General features: G+C 40.5%; 1 protein-coding gene across 12 annotated transcripts in view; it reads right to left on the bottom strand.

The window, feature by feature from the left end:
- Window positions 1–20,009, bottom strand: part of LAMA2 (laminin subunit alpha 2) — a 477,311-nt gene that overhangs the window by 308,408 nt on the left and 148,894 nt on the right. For all 12 annotated transcript variants that reach the window (XM_039528773.1, XM_039528772.1, XM_039528762.1 and 9 more), the window contains exons 2-3: window positions 15,254–15,427; window positions 10,748–10,860 (exon numbers count right to left, since the gene is read on the bottom strand). In XM_039528773.1, coding sequence (XP_039384707.1) covers window positions 10,748–10,860; window positions 15,254–15,427 — 287 coding nt within the window. The remainder of the gene's footprint in view (window positions 1–10,747; window positions 10,861–15,253; window positions 15,428–20,009) is intronic.

Below are 20,009 nucleotides of genomic sequence, written 5' to 3' on the forward strand. Positions count from 1 at the left end.
TAACCAATTTAGGTTGCAACTGAAAGGTATGGCTTCCCTATGTATGTACATTCCCTATGTATGTTTTGTCTCCTGGCTATCCAAGAGAAGCCTGTCTTTCTTATGTACTGTGACAAAAGCAGAGATCAACTGGACTGGTTTTATTGACAATCATGTCTTAAGCATTCAGCCATTAAAAATAGAAGAGCTTCTCTTGGAGAATCCTTTGCTCTAGAACTCCTTTCCCATGGTGGTATGGAAGAACCTGCATTTGTTAATCTTGGTGAAAGATTAATCTATTTGCTTGGACATGTGTCTGAGGAGTAGGAGTGTGGGGGAAATAGTAAGTACTGTATTGTTCTGGGGCAGGACTCTACCAGGGTTGACATTTATCAACAATGTATGTACATTGTTTTGAATTTAGTAAAAGTATATTTTAAACAAACAGAGGAAAAGGCTGGGAAAAATACAGGGTAGGAGGTATACTAGATACAATACACATTATAGAGGTAGTGATTAAAAAGCTAACTATGTTGTCAAAACACTTACCACAGTTCTGTTTGTTTTTAAAAAATATTTTTTTATGATTATATATCCTCAGCATATTTGTTATCAGAAGCTGATGGCAGAATTGCTTTAAATGATCAGAAACAATGAGCACAATTATAAAATAACTTCAGCTCCAGCAGGCACATATTTCAGAGAAAGAGTCCTTGAGAACCCAGGAGGAAAATATAATCTGCCACATACTATAAATCACTATTTTGTATATGTCCCTTAGTACCAGCAAAGTAAAAACCTGAAGTAGTGATGAGTGACTCTCAAAAGGATCAGAGTTCAGCTTAAATTCTGATAAATATCCAAAAGTTCAATGGCTTAAAAAAGCTTCTCATGTGTGAGAAATTTCGCTGGATGTTTCTTAGAAATGAGGTCCTCATTCTTTTACTCTAGGCCCCTTTTTCACCATTCTGGCAAAATAAGGGAGTCTCAAGTAGGAGTAAGTATGATTGTAACAAATGTAATTCACATCCACTTTAAGACCCTTTATGGTCGTCAGACTGGTGTAAAGGTGCTTTTATGTATATAAGAATCAAGGGCTTCCTTGCAAGAATCTTAACGTTTCCAAAGTCTCAAAAACTATAATATTTTAAATAGTTAGCTTAATTTACTTCTACTACATTGCGAAAAATACAAACAACTATATAAAATCAATCTCTGAGTTGCAGGCCCTGGCTGAATCTCTCAGGGCCTGCAGAGCTAGATCTCTTTCAATATTCCAAACTTAGTTCTCTCTCTTTTCCAGAGCCCTCTTTCTTGTGTCCCAGGACTTACTCGGTTGATTTTCAGTGCACATTGCCCTCTTTATCCCAGTATACTAGAGGCTGGCATTTGTTGGTAATGAGGTGCACAATTTGGACTTGATCTAATACCTATTTGGTTACACTCTGCTTTTGGGGTGGAGGGAAGCTGCTGGCTTTATCTTTTATGTAACTATACTTTGATTTTTGTCAAAAACATCTAAAGCCCAGGATATCTGGCTTTTTTTTCCCCATTGGTCAGATATCTAAGTAAAGGTATGTAAAAAGCATGGCTGTAAATACATTCCTAACACACAAAGTCCCAGTGGAATTAAAGTTGACTAATATAATTTCTACCATCTCCACTCTAAACCAATGGCATGAAGATTAGCACACAACAAAACCAATCCTTTATTCCCTGCCTCCTTACCAGGGGCGGCTCTAGGAATTCCGCCGCCCCAAGCAGGGCGGCGCGCCACGGGGCGCGCTCTGGCGGTCGCCGGTCCCGCGGCTCCGGGGGACCTCTTGCAGACGTGCCTGCGGAGGGTGCGCTGGTCCCGCAGCTCCGGTGGAGCATCCGCAGGCATGCCTGCGGGAGGTCCACCCGAGCCGCGGGACCAGCGAACCCTCCGCAGTCATGCCTGCGGGAGGTCCACCGGAGCCGCGGGACCAGCGGACCCTCCGCAGTCATGCCTGCGGGAGGTCCGCCGGAGCCGCCTGCCGCCCTGCCGGCAAAATGCCGCCCTAAGCGCGCGCTTGGCGCGCTGGGATCTGGAGCCGGCCCTGCTCCTTACCCTAATCTTTGAGGCCAGAAGTTCAGATATGAAAAGGTGGTTTATTACATCACATAAAATTTCAATCTGAGAAAAATTACTCCCCTTCCTTGGAGGCAAGAAAATGGCTTACAGCACAGTGTTAAGATCAAAGTTTGGCACAGATGTCTAGAACTAGTTTCTACCCACTACAGCATGGACCATATCAATGGTGTCAAGTGTCACTGCAATATGGCTGTGAGGCAAAACAGGTTCTGGTTCACCAACCACTCCTTGGATAGTCATTTTCAATTGCAGCAACAAAATAATAAACAATATAGAAACCCTATTGTGTGAGTAACATTTCCTACTGCTCTACCGTAAGTTACTTTGGAAGAGAGACTCTGATGTTGCTCCGTAAAGTATTAGTTGAACAAGTCCCAACCATGTGATTTGAGCCAGGAGAGGCAGGTCAACAGAAGGGGCTTTGATCCACTAAATTAGAGGGTCTCTGAACTGAGACTGCAAAGATCTACTTTCAGAATCCAAAATAATGCCACAACTTTTGTGTAATCATTAAGATTTAGGACTCAAAAAGTGGGTTGTATCTCTTTTAGGAGAGAAATAAGTGGACACAGACACTGGTTTAATAAATTCCAAACATCTGGCACTTAATTTACACCATGGTACACACAGTTCCTACGGAATACAGCTGTGAACAGAGATGGGACAGCAGAAAGGCTTAGACTCGTTTACTCAAAACTTCAGCAGTGGCTCTTCAGAAAAAAATAACATAATGTTTTTCAGCTTACATACATATTCCAACTTCAGTGTGTTTGTAACTTTCTTGTTCAAACACTTTTTAGGGGGGGAAAGCTCTGACTAATATTTTCAAACATGGGTGCCTAAAGTTATGATCCTAAATCCCTATTTAGGAACATAAATAAAAGGCACTAATGTTCATTTGTACTGAGTACCCACAAATCCCAAAGTCAAATGGGATTTGCAAAGTCAAATGGGATTTGCAGGTGCTCAGCATCTTTGAAAATGAGGCTAAGTTTATTGAGAAAATTAAGTACAGATTTAAGAGCTTAATTTGAGGCACTGAGGTTTGGGCACTCAACTACCTAAATAAGACCCTGACCGCTGCTCCCACAAACTTCAACAGGAGCTGAAGCTCCTCAACATCTCTGTAAAACAGGCCTCATTTTGATATATAAATATGGCCTTATGTGCCCAATTTTAGGCACCCAAATTTGAAAAAACTGGTGTCTCAGCCTAAGCTACATCTCTAATGAACGTGTGACTTTCTTTGCTTTCTGTTGGCCAAGAGCTCTAAAGAACAGCTGAACCTCACTCCAGGATCCCTTCTGTGGTGTGCATTATGGGAATCCTGCCCTGGTGGCTGTAGGGAACTTCTTCCCAAGCAGCCATTAGGGCCAGTCAGACCTTAGATGGACACAAATTAAGGAGGAGAGAGTGTGCTTGGCCTCTTCACAGAAGATTTCTTTTTCTCAAGCATGAATCAGCAATACTACTACATTAGGCCATCCTGAAACATAGCTCTGGGGTAGATAAATACTAATAGGTTCTTGATACTAACTTGGCTTTTGATATTTTTTGATCAGGCTGGGTACTCACAAAACATTGATATTCATATTTTTTTCTTAGCTCTGTTTATATCTGGCCCCAAATGTTCAAATTCATATATAGCCCATATTACAGATATATTTTAAAACACAGCTGCAGATGCATAAACAACTCCATTGCATACAAACCTATATGCTCAAGCTTTACAAAAGTCAGAAAGTAAAAAAAGTACTTTACCAAAATGATGAAACCATCCATTTTTATATGTGGAACCCATAATACAGCTGTGAAAAATTATCTTAAAGGCATTATCATATCTTATTTCTATTGGTCTTACTTTGTCCTTTCCATAACTGTAGTAATCAAAAAGGATTAAATGATTTTTCCCATTCATCTCTCTCCCCATAATGATTTTTTTCTAATTTGGTGGTTGTTTTGCAGAAAATTTTGCTTTGATTTCATCCTGCCTTCCACTGACAGCAGTGTCTCTAAGGAGCTTTTTCCACCTACTGCTATACTGAGTTTTTATAGTACTAGCCTGAATTCTATCCTGTTGTTTTCATGTTCCAGCCTCTCTCAGTTTAACTTGTCACAGTTGCCTAGTTCCATCATGTCTCTCTTTCAGCACGTAGTGTCCCAGTTCTGCAATGTCATGTATATAAACCAAACAAAACCAAACACATAACTCTCCCTTTTGCAATTTTCTTCTTCGTGACACTAGTCCTATTAAGTTTACGGAGGAACTTAGTAATAAGGCAGAAGTTCATTTTCTGTGGTTTCACTCATGGGCAATCAACTGGTTCTGTTCCAAAAGATAATCAACTGGTTCACTTCATAAAAGATTTTACTGAACCAGATGAAAATCCTCAAAGTGATGTTTGGGCAACACAAAATCATGAAATAAGGAGTTCAGAGTATACATCCATGAAAGTGCTGTACATGTTTCATCACTGGGGATGGGAGAACTGCTTCAGATGAAGTAATATGTCTCCCTCTTGCTCCCAGCCATTCTATTTTTTATATAGCTCGCTCCACATGGTGTATCTGGCACTGTTCAAAGCACTAAACGTGCTATTTGAATAGCAGAGTCCCTGCCTCTGAAAGCTTGCTTTCTAAAGGCACCAGCAGCTAAAATACAACTCAAAACATGAACAATAGAACAGAATGTTTATCAGAAGTCTTTAGAAGTAGGAAAGCAAAGGTGATGGGGAGCTTAACTAGGGACCCTACCTCATTTTTAAACCAAATTTGAAAGAAATATTTTGAGATTCTAATAATTTCAAATTATGTTGTTTTTGCTTTTTCTTTTCCAGGACCAGAACTGGAAGGGATGACCATCTCACCTGCATCCACCTATCAGCTTCCCCATGGATTTGCCTGTTTTCCCTATAGAAACCCTGCTAATCTTTCAGTAGCTTCTGACCATTAGAGGACTTAAGGGAATCAATACTACAAGGAGTAGAACTTGCAATTCCAGGCCTCCATGAAAGTCCACGTATTTCCAACTTTTCCCCACTTCCTTCCCCTGCTCTTTGTGAAAGGGTGTAATCCTTCTAAAAAAAGAATACTTTCCATTGTGCTGGAATTGATCTCATTGCATCAGAATCTCCTCTGCTGCATTATGAAGATGTATGCAAAACTACCCCTTGCTCCCAAAGCTAAAACCACATGTCTAACACAACCACATGCAGGAGGCACAACACTCCCTGTTCCTATACGATGCACATTTCATAGATATGATGCTCCCACTACATGGAATGAAGGGTCCAGTTAAAATCAAATTCATAATTGCTCCTGCTACACTACCAGACCAGCTCAATGTAAGTGTGTTTAGACCCAAGTAAACTTGCCATATGAACAGTCTGCACAAAGCACAGTTACATTTACCAAATTCCATTGAATGAATATTTTTGATCAGCTATTAATTGTAACAGAATAATAAATCTTATACAGTATATGTACAATGCTTTTCATCTACAAATCTCAACATGCTTTATACATATGAATCATACCTCAAAAACACTCTTGTGAGGAGGTAAATGATGATGTAATCACCATTGTACCCAGGGGCGGCTCCAGGCCCCAGCACACCAAGCGCGTGCTTGGGGCGGCATGCCGCGTGTGGCGCTCTGCCGGTCACCGGGAGGGCGGCAGGTGGCTCCCGTGGACTTCCCGCAGGCGTGGCTGCAGAGGGTCCTCTGGTCCCGCGGCTTCGGTGGAGCATCTGCAGGCACACCTGCGGGAGGTCCACCGGAGCCGTGGGACCAGCAGACCCTCCGCAGGCAGGTCTGCGGAAGGTCCACCTGAGCTGCGGGACCGGCGACCGGCAGAGCGCCCCCGGCCGTGTGCCACCGTGCTTGTGGCAGCGAAATGGCTAGAGCTGCCCCTGAGTGTACCAATGATAAACTCTTGCAGAGAGAAGTTATGTGACCATCCCAAGCTACCCCCCAAATTTAGTATCAAAGTCATGAGCAGAATCCAGAAGTCCTGATTCCTAGAATACACCCTAACCACAAGGCATTATGGGTAAAGTTTTTAACAGCACCTAAGTGAATTAAGAGCTTAATTCCCAGGTCTTAAGCCCTTTTAAAAATATTTTACCCCTTTTCTTTAATTAATGCAAAAAGAATATAATTGCCTTTTTTAAATGAATGATAATCTTTCTGCTTCTTCTAAGTTAGATGTGTCACTTATTCAAATAACTCATTAGTTACTACTAACTATGATGCACCATTACTTTATTAGGCAGTGCAGTCATAATAGAAAAATAATGCAATTACCCTCAAAAGGTATGGAATTATTTAATGAAGGAAATAGTAATTATTTTCCTAATTTTTTTCATAAAATTAGAATTTGCTAAAAGCTCTCCATGTATAGTCATAATTATTAGTAATAGAACATACTGCTAATGCATTCCTGCAAATTACAGTCCATTATTTGCAGAAATAACGTGACAAATCTGTTTTTAAAAAGTTACACATTTTTTGTACTTACAGCAAGAACACATCAGTAAAATCACTGGCAATTATTGAATCTCATGTTTGCCAACAAAGATAAGGAACAAAATCTTTTTTTTTTAAATGATGCATCAGAGGCATCTTGTGACCTTCATCCATTCATGGTGACTGCTGTCTGTGATCCCAGCTGGAATAGGCATCTCATTTTTTACTGAATACTCAATTAAAGCCTACAGCTCTGTGTGTACAAAGAAAACCACTTCTTATAGTATAGAGCTATATATTTGACATTTTAAAGCCATGAATATTGATATATATCACTACCATTAGGGGGCAAAATTATCCCTTGGCCTATGCAAGGTGGTAAGTGGTAGAAGGTGCCTCCTTAACTGCACGGACTACTCACATTGCCAGCCAGAGCATGGGGAGAATACAGGCTTCACAACTTCCCCCACTTATGTGAAGATGGATAGGGAATGAAAGGGTAGATCTTTGAATCTGCTCCTCCAAAGCACTGACTGCACAGCTGAGCTGGTGCAGAAGAAGATGTCATCTGATACTGGTCTACGCTTTCTCTGGACTATACTTGGAACAGTGAATTGTGCAGCGACCATGGGCTAGCGGTAACAGTACAATCTCCCCCTTTCACACCATCACACACTTTATGTTTTATTTAAGCAAACACAGTGTCACAGTGTGCTAATTGTAATATGCTATTAGTATCTGCAGAAATTCCTGAAATACAGTCAAACCACCACCTCATGTACATTTCAGTCTAGGCACTGTAACTCTATAGTCACCACAGCCCTTTTTATGTAAGCAAAACATATAATTAAAGAAAGCTCTTCTTGGTTTTTCCCTGTCATAGTTTGGATACCAGCACTAAAGGGGATGGAATAGTTTATGAGGCTGGGATTGACATAAAGGAATTATTGGCAGATAAGGGAGCCTTATTCTTAAAACTGTAGTTGAATGAAACCATCCTACCATCTAACAATCAGAGAAGGAATGTCTTGGGGGTGGGGGTGAATGGTGAAGGCTAAGGATGCTAATTTATTTCTGATGCATGAGAGCTATTTGCTAGTTAATGTATCCGAGCCAGCAAGAGAGAAAATCAATGTATAGGGAGAAGGCAGGTAATAGTACCTGTAAGGTCAAAGGAACATTTTTAAAGGGCAGAAGACTAAAATCAAACATGTTCCAGCAAAAAACAAATATCTTATTGGATAAAATAAAAATATTCATTAGACACTGGGCCAGGGATATGAGATGATGACATAGGTGAGTGACTGGAGCAACCTCATTTTCAATATAGTAATTGTGACGAGTTGGGTTTCAGAGCCTGTTTTTTCTGCCATCTTGGGACTTCTGAACTCTGCCTTGTCGAGCCTGATGCACATACAGACCCAGGTCTGAACCACGTCCCCCAAAATCTGCAGACTTAACTGAAAACAGCTTAAGAAGTGTTCCTGTCTCTAGCACCCAGATACTCAGTTCTCAATGAGATCCAAACCCCAGATAAATCCGTTTTACTCTGTATAAAGCTTATACAGTGTAAACTCATAAATTGTCTGCCCTCTATAACACCGATAGAGAGATATGCACAGCTGTTTAATACCTGGGGGAGCAATTACTTACTCTGGGTCAATTAATAAGCAAAAGTGATTTTATTAAATATAAAAAGTAGGATTTAAGTGATTCTAAGTAATGACAGACAGAACAAAGTAAGTTACCAAGCAAAATAAAACAAAATACGCAAGTCTAAGCCTAATACATTAAGGAACTGATTACAGATAAAATCTCACCCTCAGAGATGTTCCAATAAGCTTCTTTCACAGACTAGACTCCTTCCTAGTCTGGGCCCAATTCTTTCCCCTGGTACAGTCCTTGTTCCAGCTCAGGTAGTAGCTAGAGGATTTCTCATGACTGCAGCCCCCTTTGTTCTGTTCCACCCCCTTATACCTTTGGCACAAGGTGGGAATCTTTTGTCTCTCTGGGTCCCCACCCCTCCTTTGAAATGGAAAAGCAACAGGTTTAAAATGGATTCCAATACTAGGTGACATGGTCACATGTCCTTTGAGACCCCAAGCCTTCATTCTTCCCTGCCTAACTCACAGGAAGGCTTGCAAGTAAACAGAGCCATCTACAGTAAATTGTCCTGGTTAATGGGAGCCATCAAGATTCCAAACCACCATTAATGGCCCACACTTTGCATAATTACAATAGGACCTCAGAGTTATATTTCATATTTCTAGTTTCAAATACAAGAATGATTCATTCATACAAATAGGGTGAACACATTCAGTAGATTATAAGCTTTGTAATGATATCTTACACAAGAGACCTTTTGCATGAAGCATATTCCAGTTACATTATATTCACACTCATTAGCATATTTTCATAAAATCATATGGAGTGCAATGTCACAGTAATGACAAAAGGTGGTTCCAGGGTTAGAATGCTAATGATGGAAGGAACTCACACCTGAACTTCAGAGTATCTCCAACGTATAACAGGAGCAAGAGACCATGTCTGCAAATCCATTTTCTCAAATTCTCTGACCACTGCAGCACCACCAGAGGGAAAGTTAATATAAAACAACCACAAGCATTTTTACCGCCCTGTATCTAGATAGTGGTTTGTCTGTTCTGAGGAAATGAAAGAAAGAATTCTAGAAAATTAACCATCATATTTTTGATGGATTTTGATTAACTTCAAGGGTGAGGCCCAAACTAGACAAGGCTAGGGACTCCTAGTCCTAGATATGTTTTTGTTGTACTCTTACATTTGATTTCATTTTATTTTCTAATAAACTGTGTTTTATTCAAGACTCTTTTGGACCATTGACTCTTTCTGGGATAATCAGCTACAAACCCCTGTAATCCTGTGGTGAGGTTAATGGTCTTTCTGAGAAGTAATAATTGAGGATATGCAACACTCAGATTCTGGGTGAAAGTCATAAACCAAGAAATCCTATCCAGGGATTAAAGTAGATTGAATCAGGAGATTGTAAGAGGATCTCTGCACACTTAGCTACAGAGAAGGGAGAGTTGTGAGGACTGTGCTACTTACCCAAGCCAGGGAGAGATGGGGACATTCCCTTTTGCTTTTACAAAGGAAAAAAGAACTGCATTTTCCTCACATTAGCCCATCCTATAAATCATCTTGGTATATGGGACAAGCCTATAGACCACAGAAAAGAGGGAACTTTGAGGGAACCTGGTGACAATATTCCATTGTTCTGGGGATAAGGTCAAAGCCTATTGGATTATCTAGTCCATCTTTAATTTCTATGATATTGAGTAGCAGGATGAAAAGTCTAATAGCATGATGTGTATTTCTGGTGACGGATAGTTATTCTGTATTTGCATTAGCACAATACAAATAAAACTACTTCTCCTCCAGCACCCAAAATCCTTTTGCTTGCATGTCTGGCATAATCCAGCAAATTTGTGAGCATCAAATAACGGTATTCCAGAAAACTACAGCTGTCAAGAATACCATAGAAAGAGTCAGAGATGATTGGCAGAAGATGCAACATGAAACCTGAGGCTACTCCTACTGAGTCTATGCAAATACAACAAGCCTTGTTAACTCTCCAAGTAGCCCAGGTTTAATTTAAAACCAGCTGACAGCTTGCAGAGCTTTCAGTAACAAGAAGCAATTTATTTAAGGGTTTTGTTAGCCCCCCAAAAAAACAAAAACAAAATAACAACAACTTTAAGTGCACCTATCCTTAGCAAAGCTGAAGACATTCTTAGTGCTTTATTATTTTAGTAGTTAAAAAATGCAGCATTTTAAACTATTAAACCTTTAATAAATTTGTTGCCTCCACACATACCATTTTAATTAGACTTATTTCTAAAGATCTAAACCCACAGCTGAAACAAACATTGAATACTTCATATTTAGACTAATTCAAAATGTCTTAAAAACAAATAACCTGAAATCTGATCTTTTTGCAAAAAAACAAAAAAACAAAAAAAACGATATATGTATTATGCTACAATGAATAAGCTACATTGTGCATAGTCCATATAACTCAGTATGTTATAATGAAGCTGGCAGTATCTTTATGATCCAAAAGTATCACTGACAAAATAAGGAATGACGAATGAGACAGCAATTATGTGAGTGAGAAAGGTTTGCAGAAACAAAGAACAAACAGTACCTGTCGAAGGTCCAATGTAATGGTAACATGATGATATTCTATCCCATTTTGGATACTGGGACTCTGCCACCAAGTGTTCTTCCCATCAATTGCATTAGTTATTGGATGTCGTTCTATTGAACCATTGGCAATATGTAAAAGAAAAACACCTTTAGAATCGTCAGCAGTGGTTTGGTGGTAGCATTTAGTTAATACAGGATATAAATATAATATTGTACATAAAAATACGTCCATGTGTTTGTTGGTATTATGGCGCAGTATGCAACATGCTCCCCCTGTGGGGGAGGGATAGCTCAGTGGTTTGAACATTGGCCTGCTAAGCCCAAGGCTATAAGCTCAATCCTGGAGGGGGCCACTTAAAGATCTAGGGCAAAAAACAGTATTTCATCCTGCTAGTGAAGGCAGGGGGCTGGACTCAATGACCTTTCAAGGTATATTTCCTATTATTATTAAAGGTGAACCACAAAGCTTTATTTTATTTTAAAACCCCAAATCAGTAACAGAATACAAGTATAGACTTAAAATGACAAAGTAGTACATTAAAACAAAATAACTGATCATCTTTACTTTTGAAGGAAGTTTAATATTATATGTTTGCCTTGCAACCTCCAAGGAGACCACAGCCACCTAAACCAGCATCTCCAGACAGGTAGTGTGAGATCATCAGCTAATGTAATGAACACAAACCAGGAATTTAGGACTTGGAAGGCAGGTGAAGGAGAAGGTACTGTGGTTCATGTGCTAGTATTTATGTTTGGAAGTCATATGCAATCATGCAGTTTTCATGCAGAAAGAAATTTTATTTTATTCTACACAGAGCTCATCCAAGAACCATCACTGTAGTATTTGAGTGCTTTATAATCCACTGCTTAAGAGGTTTCCATCTCTCTCTCTCTCTCCCCTCAAGGTTCTCCTCAAGACCCTCTGAACTATTTATGTTATGGTATTTAGAAGGTATAGGGTCTTGCTTGCATTCTCTGCATTTGGGTAAATATCACCCAGTAATTGCAAAGAGTATTTTTTGTCTATCCATGTTTCAGGAGGATCTGCTCTTGTGCATACAGGATGGTAGCCCACCCACAATTCTAAAGGATCTGATCCTGCACCCACAGAAATCACTGATTTACCTGGGAGCAAGACTACATCCAAAGGAGGGGAAAAAATCAGAAGTTATTTACAAAATAATGTGTCTCCTTCCCCCAGCTGCTAGATATTGAAGACATTATACACAGTCAGAGAAGGTATTATTCTTGTGGTATCAAGCACATGATAAATGTTACCTTTTCACCTAGAATGACTTCCTAAAAAATACATTGCTAGATATATAAAATGGGAAGAAAAAGAAGTTATTTATTGTTCTTAGATTCCTAGGGGACTAAAACTGGAGAGTTTACCGACCTTTTATTTGTTTTTAAGTCAACTAAGCAGATTGAGAGTCTGTTTTTTTGAGGTTTCGTATCACGTCAGCTGTCTGTGGAGGACAGGAATCCTGCCTCATTAATGAAAGCCAGAATGTCTGAACATATTTAAAGAAACAATTAAAGTGTTTTGTGGGAGTGAGGGGAGGTGTCAGTCCTTAAAACTGCAAATGCCAGAAGTGTATTTAAATATCAAATGATTCAGTGGCACCAGTAAGCACTAGCATTTGCTTGTTATAATATTAGTGGTACAAATGGAAGCATAACTGGTGTGGGTAATTGGGAAATATTTGCCTGAATATACAGTTAGATCAGAGGCAGTTGTTATAGAAATCAGGCAGGGAGTGTAAAACAACAGCCCAGATAAGAAGCTTCCCCTCAAATACAATAATCAGGTCTATACCCATGAAGAGGGACTGCTCAGATCCCACTCTAGCAACAGAGCTATTTGGCTCAGGCCAAGATGGGAGGGATCAAAAGCTGATAGAGAGCGAGAGAGAGCGAGATTGCTACAGCAAGCGGGCTACAGTTTGGTCCCCAAGAGAATGGGGGACTTCAAGGCTAAGTCATGTCTACCTAGGGCCTCAAGGGGAACAAGAAAGTAGGTAGGGCTTCTGGTTTTAGGTTAGGTTTTAGGTTTTAACCAATCAATACCTACAATACAATTTTTTTTTAAATCAGGGTTTATTCAATAAACAATGTAAAAACTCCAGTTACTAAGTATCTAAAGGCTTGTCTAGAAAGAGGCGTAATGTGCTCTATAGGGTGTGATTTCTAAAGTGCAATAATCTGTTGTGCATTAATGAATTGTGTAGTAATCTGTTGTGCATACAGACCCTGCTGGCATGCACTAAAGATTCCTGCACTGCACTTTAATGTAGTGCTGTTTGAAACAGTACTACATTAAAGTGAACGAGGCAACATTACAAAGAGATTATTCATTACAGTATATACCATTGTATATGTACAATATAAACTCCAATTTTTGGACATCTACAAAATACTCAAAAATCAATAAAAATACACCCTGAAAAATGTCACTGCATATTACCACTATCCACAAGAACACATGCAGGTGACAAGTCCATTGGGCTTGCTAGGTATTACGGTAGGCTACCTGGGGGGGCAGAATACGGAGACCCAATTGGGGAGTGGTTGTGCCACAGAGCCATGTCCCAGACAGAGTGGAGGCAAGGCCTGCCACTCAAAACACAGAGGACTGGAAAAAAGGCCTCAGCAGGACAGCTTATCCGGGGACCATGACAACTGGCATCATCTCTGTATTTAACACACACAGAGAGAGAGAGAGAGAGAGAGGAAAACTGATGCTCTAGGCATTGTCAAAGCTAACAACTCTGATCATCATTACAGCTCCTGTCTTAAAATGTGTGCTTGCAAAAATCATCTGTAAATTCAACTCAGGGCTCCTAGGTGATTGTGATAGAAGCTGTCTAATTGGAAATTTTGATATCAGTCTCCTCCAGCCAAACTGATGAGAGATTTAGTCCTGAAAAGTAGGGTTGGAAGATGAACCAACAATTAACTGTAATCCCCATTATGAAAGTTTAATCATAATTAATTTGAAAACATTGATTAATTGCTGGCATGTTTTCCCTATTTAACATGAGAGAGAAAATAATATAACATTTGCAAAAGGGACAGGACTGAAAAGCTACTCCAAGGACTAACCTGAATGATGAATGAAAAGGGGAATCGCCCCTAAAGTAAGCCCATCCCACTGTTTCCTTTAATTTGGGCTCACATGTGATTAACCAGGGAGTCTGTGTTCATTTCCTTCTACAGTAATTAAGGGGAGGCACACCAGACTCACAGATTCCAAGGGGATCACTTAAAGTCTGGTTACATTACATGGTACTCTGATTAATGAGTCCTCTCTGTTTAAATAAGGCTCTTCACAGTGCCAGATTAACATTAGGAAAACCTTAAACTGAGATGTGGCTGGCTATGAAAGACCAGGCATTCTAAAACCGGACAGTTGAAGGTTAATAAGAGGGAAAGACACACAGCCCTATAACACTTGTTTGTTTTGATATATAAATGAGACAGCGCTGTCTAGTGATTGGAGCAGGGCACAGGGATGTGGCAACCCAAAATCTATTCCTCACACTGTGTGTTTGGTTTGCCTTGTGAATTATCACAGATTATGTATTTTTATTATTAACAACATATTTGGCTCTTCCCAAAATGGAGGATGTGATTTTAATCATACAGGAAATTCTTCAGAATTACCATGGAGAATAGTGCTAATATGCTGTTCACCTCTGTCACTGAAAGGATGGGTGAAAATATGTGAATACTACCATACAGTTCTATCTAGGTTCTAGTCTTCCTTGTATGCATTTACCGTGAAGGAGGTACAAAACTCTCCTTGTACCTGATAATAAATTAATGCTTGAAAACTGATTTTACCCTGAGGCTGGTCTTTAAAAAAATTTTTTTAGCAAAGATCAGTTGTAGTGTTAAAAAATGAAATGTTAAAAAAACTCAGTGGTTTGAGGGCTTTTTAGTCAGTGAAATTAGAATTAACATCAAGCTGAGAAGGGGTGGAGGTGGGGGGGGGGAAATCACAGAACAAGCTTAAGATAAATAAAATTGGCCTTAACCCCAAATTAAAATTTTGTAAATTATTAAAAAAACTCAGAATTTTCAGATTAAAATTAAGGACCTAATCCCATATTTAGGTACCTAAAAAATGGCCGGATTTTTATGCGTGTCGAGCAATCACAAATCCATATGAACTCAGTGAGAGCTTCAGAGACTCTAATATTGGATTTAGTTGCTGAACATTAAGCACTCTTTGACCCAATGAGTTTAATTTAATTTACAGGTAAGAATTTTGCAAAGCTAGCCCAGGCACAAAAAATTTGTTTTACTCATAACAAGAGGAATTTTCCAAAGTAACCAAGACAATGAGCTAAAGTTTATTCTTCCTCTTCCGCCCCTCCCCCCCATCCATTGCCAATCATTTGGTCACGAAGTCCCTGAATATGAATGATCCTAGACAAAACTCCCATAGAAATATTTTCTGAAGCGCATGTCTATTAACGTAACAAAATCGCATACATACGATGTGGAATCCTACTGTTCTGGTCACAAATACGACACTGTGGGGGGTTTCTTGCTGGTTGTCCAGGTACATGTTCAACTAGTTTGCAATACATTTCAGAGCCTTTTTCTCCACAAGTAGCATTGGTTGTGATGATAGCATTGGCAGCCAGGTTCAGCACTGCTGGAAATAATCCTGGGGGGAAAAAAAACAACAGAAGTGAGGACAAGACGAGTTCAGTAGCACAAACAGAAATGTATATACTACATATTTAGCCTTTTTAAGGCAATAAAGCAAAAGACCTAAGATTCAATGGCTGTATATACTGAAGAATGCAAACACCTTTCCATTTTTCAATCTAGATTTCAGACATCTAATTAAAGGCCATTACTAATAGTGTCATCATGCTTACTACATTCTAAAATCTGATTACAAAAAATATCTTGTAGTTACATACATCTGAAAACATACTATTGTTGTGTTATTTGAAAGGTTGGGCAAAGTAGCTTACTCAAAGTATCATCAAGAAATGATATTATAAGCAATCCAAACTCTCCAGTGACTGACAAGTTGGACATTATTTGAATCACATCTGCAAATTACCTGCACAACTTCTTACACTCTATTTTCATCTCCATGGCAGAACATTACCCATCTTGCCTTGCATACGCTGTATAATTTGTGTTACATTTTGACTTTATTATTGTTCTGTATAGGTTCTTATACGACTTTCATCACTATTGTATCTGAGCACTTTCCAATAGGTCATGCAGCAACAAGACTAATATCTGTCATGTGTGGTTGGTTCCCTCTCTCATCCTCTCCTCGGGGAGAGAATTGTGTGTGCAGTATTGTTTTGATAGTTGTTGGGAGGGGGGGTTGTGTGTGTATAATGTACATGCTGCTATATGTATTGCACGCTGTGATCCTCATTCAGCAAAGCACTTAAGCATGTGCTTTGCTGAATCAAGGCCTATACGATGAACAACACAGCAAGCAATAAAGATTACAAATCCTTTGAGGAACAATCATTAAGTAAAGTCTACTCCCCTTCCCACCAAATGCTGATCAAATCCAATGAGCTGTAGAAAAAAAATGATCTGCTGATGCAAACTGATGTGGTGGGCTGAGCTTACACATTAACCTTTCATGCTATAACGCAGTTTTGCTTCCTCAAAACTGCCATTACTGCAATTTAACAAAAATAAAGACAGGTGGAAGTAGTTTGGATTGGGACATTGACAGATCTATCTGGAGATTTGCACCAATGTCTGCCTGCCCCTTGCCTGGTTCTAGGCAGTTTAATTGGCTTTAATTTATGCAATTTTAAAGAGCATAAACCTAATCTCAAAATAGGTCCTTTGCCAAAACTGGTCTTGAAATTATTGCACATTTATGAAACTCCTTTGGTAATGACTCTCCTCTTTCTCCTTGATGTACTGTGCTAGCTGAATTAATACAACATCATGCAGCTGATTCATTTTGACCTGCTAACTCTGTTCTCCTGTCTGTCCCTGCAATTAACCTGTTTGCCATTTAATTACAGAGCTCAGTGGTCATGGTACAGTTATCTTCTGACATAAGTTAGTGACTCTCCAGCTCACTTTAAAACAATGTTAAATATATTGCTCGAGTAAGGCATCCAATTAGTTAGTCGCTTGTCCAATTTGTACAGTCAGTCAGTCAATAACTGGGATTTTATTGAGTTTGCAGCTTGCTGCTTCTTTACAGATTACAGCTCATTTTCATTACATTTTAAAATCTATATTGTTATACCCGTTGTATTTCTATTCAAAGCGTTCAGTGATATTTATTGCTATCTACAATAGGGTTGCATGCTAAAGACTGGGTAAGCGTTGCAAGCGCAAATGAATTGTGAACAGCTGTAGAACCACTTTGACTTACTGCCTCCTTATTCCATCTTGAGGCTGTGTAATGTTAATAACATAAAAGCCAGTGATCAGTTAGCCACAACATGACACTGGCACTCAGCTTTGAATACAGCAACTAGCTTCCTCTAATGGGATCCCAGCATAAGAGGAGAATATGGTACTGTACGAAAAGAATTCCAGCACATGATCTGGTGAAAATAAACCCCGAGAAGTAATGGAGAAGGTGACAGATAGCAGCAGAAAAAGACTACAGCATGCCTGTCTCTCGCTCACTTCTACAAATATACATTCACACTATGTTGTACACATTCACACACTATATTTTAATTATACACACACTTTATATATGCACATGTATGTTGCGTGTGTTAAATTTACACACACAACTACTTTGAAACCTACTAGTGAAAATGCTATGTCAGAGCTAGATATTTATTATTATATGAGGCAGAGCCTAGTTAATCATCATATTGTTAGATGTTTCATTAAAGAGACACTGTTAAGGTCCCAGTGCTTCAGAGAGAAGAAAACTTGTCACTTTCAATTCCCTGCTGGCTCATAAGAATGGAGCTGACAGGAAGAGCACAGAAGTTGCACAAAATGCATGCATACTTCTGCCACATACCCGGCACTTGGGCTTTGTTGCTAGTGAGTCACTCAGCTTTGGAGCTGGGATTTTATCACAGTTGATAAACACATATTTGCATACTGTTTTACGCAGCCAGCCCTTCTTTTGAACGGGTGTTGGTTATTTTTTCATTTAGGTTGACATTGTAGAACAGGAAGTGTAATTTTTATGGGGCAGATCACAGGTTGTCTCTCTTGACAAAAGCCTGTCAGCCTCAGGTGTTGATTGCAAGAGAGGCCATTTTTGGATCCAAAATGATAGTCAACTTTCCTACAGTTCGGGCTGCATTTGTGCAATTTAATATTAAAGTGCCCTGTTATGCTTTTGAAATATTGAGATGCAATAAACACATTTTTCTCAGGGTGCACTTTCTGTGACCCCCAATTTGCATTTTGAATTATGGATGCAGAAGACATTGGCAAGTCCCAATGAACAGCACCCAGAATTTATGTACTGCAATTTATTTATACATTATTTGGACAAAATATGAACCTGCTTTTAAAGCCAGATATATGGTTATCCTGCTTCTTTCCCTTGTGCAGATGTATGGGATCGGGCGTATGGAGCTTTCATGGCTTAGTTTGGGCCACCCCAACATGGTGGAGAGTGGCATGACTCTATACTAGCACTATCAATGATGTTAGCCTCCTCAAAAGGAGCAGGAAGAGGTAGGATCAGATGTCTATCCCCTACAGTTCCTCTCTGCTCCTTCTCCAGAGCCTAACATCATTAGTGGTGCTCTAGCATGTAGCTGTAGCTACTCTCAGCCATGTTGAGTTGGTCCAAACTAAGGGGTGATTCTCTTCTTCTGAACTACCCAGCAGGGTTTTCCAGGCACACAAGGTTGTTCACAATGCAGCCTTTCACAGGACAGCAGCAAGTTCTCTCCACAAGCCACAGAAAGAATTCAAGCTTTCGTTGCAACAATGCCCCTCTGCAGCCACTGCCTCCCAAAGCACTGCTGTGCTTTTACATGTGCTGAAGTGGGGAGCCTGGCCATTTAGACTGACTCATAGCACCCAGGATCTACCATACTTTTACGATACAAGTGTGCAATTCTAGCAATTCACAAATGGAAAGCACTGGTTGGCTTGAGTCTTATAAACAGGTTCTTTGAATTTAAAACGGAGATTTAAACACATTTGTGGTACTGATCCAGACTGTTTATACTTTCCAAAAGGTTCACATCACATTCTCCCTCCAAAGCCAGTGAGAAAGAGACAAGAGAGCCCTACATACTGAGGCTCACCTTGTTGAGTTTCTTTCAAACTGTCTCTCAGAAGGAAACTCACCCAGAGAGCTCCAATAAAGAGAAGGAAAATCTGGGAATCTGCAGGAAAAGGAAATTCCAGTCTTGCGGACTGTAGCAGGGGAGTTTATAGGGTTAAATTAGTTTAAGCTGGCTGACTGATTGCTGCTGGAGCTGAGCTGGGATTGCTGGGGCCCTGCAGCTGAGGCCACGCCCCAAGAGCAGAAAGGGCAGGGCCAGAGAGAGGCTCTCTCAGAGCTCAGAGAGAGGGAGAGAGAGGCCTGAGAGGCTGGGCTTAAGACAAAGAGCCCTGGGAGTGCTGGGGAGGGAATGAGCTGAGGGCCAGGCTGAGCAGGCCAGGAGCCCAGCAGCGGCAGAGGGCCAGCAGAGGAGGAAGGAAGGCTGTTGGGAGCAGAGGCAGGCCAGGGGCAGAGCAGCACAGGCAGCCCCCCCCCCCTGTGTGTGATGGTGGGCTGATACTGCAGTCTGCCCCAGGGGGTGTGGGGACCCATGACACTGACAGTACTACTGACTGAGGCAAGGCGGGGAGCGTGGGGGTCCCCCTGGGAGGGACCCAATTATAATAGATAGGCGGGGGGTCAGGGAGGGAGGGGGGGGCCAGGAGAGAAGCGGGTCACCAGCCTGCCGAGGGCGCTCCAGGGCCGGACTGAGGGACATTCCGGGACCGACCAGCAGGAGGTGCGGCAGGGGTGAGTACGGCCCTGTTACACGGACCTAAAGACCTTGGTGCTTAGGAACAATCCTTCAATTCTACTCGGTGGACCTGATTCCTCACTGCCTGGATCCTTAGGTAGTCATTTGCACCTGTGCAAAGAGGGTTTAACGTACTACTGAATAGGAATGAAAATGTTTTATACCCATTTGCACAGTGCATGTAAAACTACCACATGTGGTGCCAAGTGTTGGAGGGTCAAGGCTCCCCTCTGTCAGCCTAGCTCTCTCAACACCCAGGTGGGCAATGGACATGTTCGTCGGGCCTTCCCCCTT

This window comes from Mauremys reevesii, linkage group 3 (assembly GCF_016161935.1).
Source record: "Mauremys reevesii isolate NIE-2019 linkage group 3, ASM1616193v1, whole genome shotgun sequence".
Lineage (NCBI taxonomy): Eukaryota > Metazoa > Chordata > Testudines > Geoemydidae > Mauremys > Mauremys reevesii.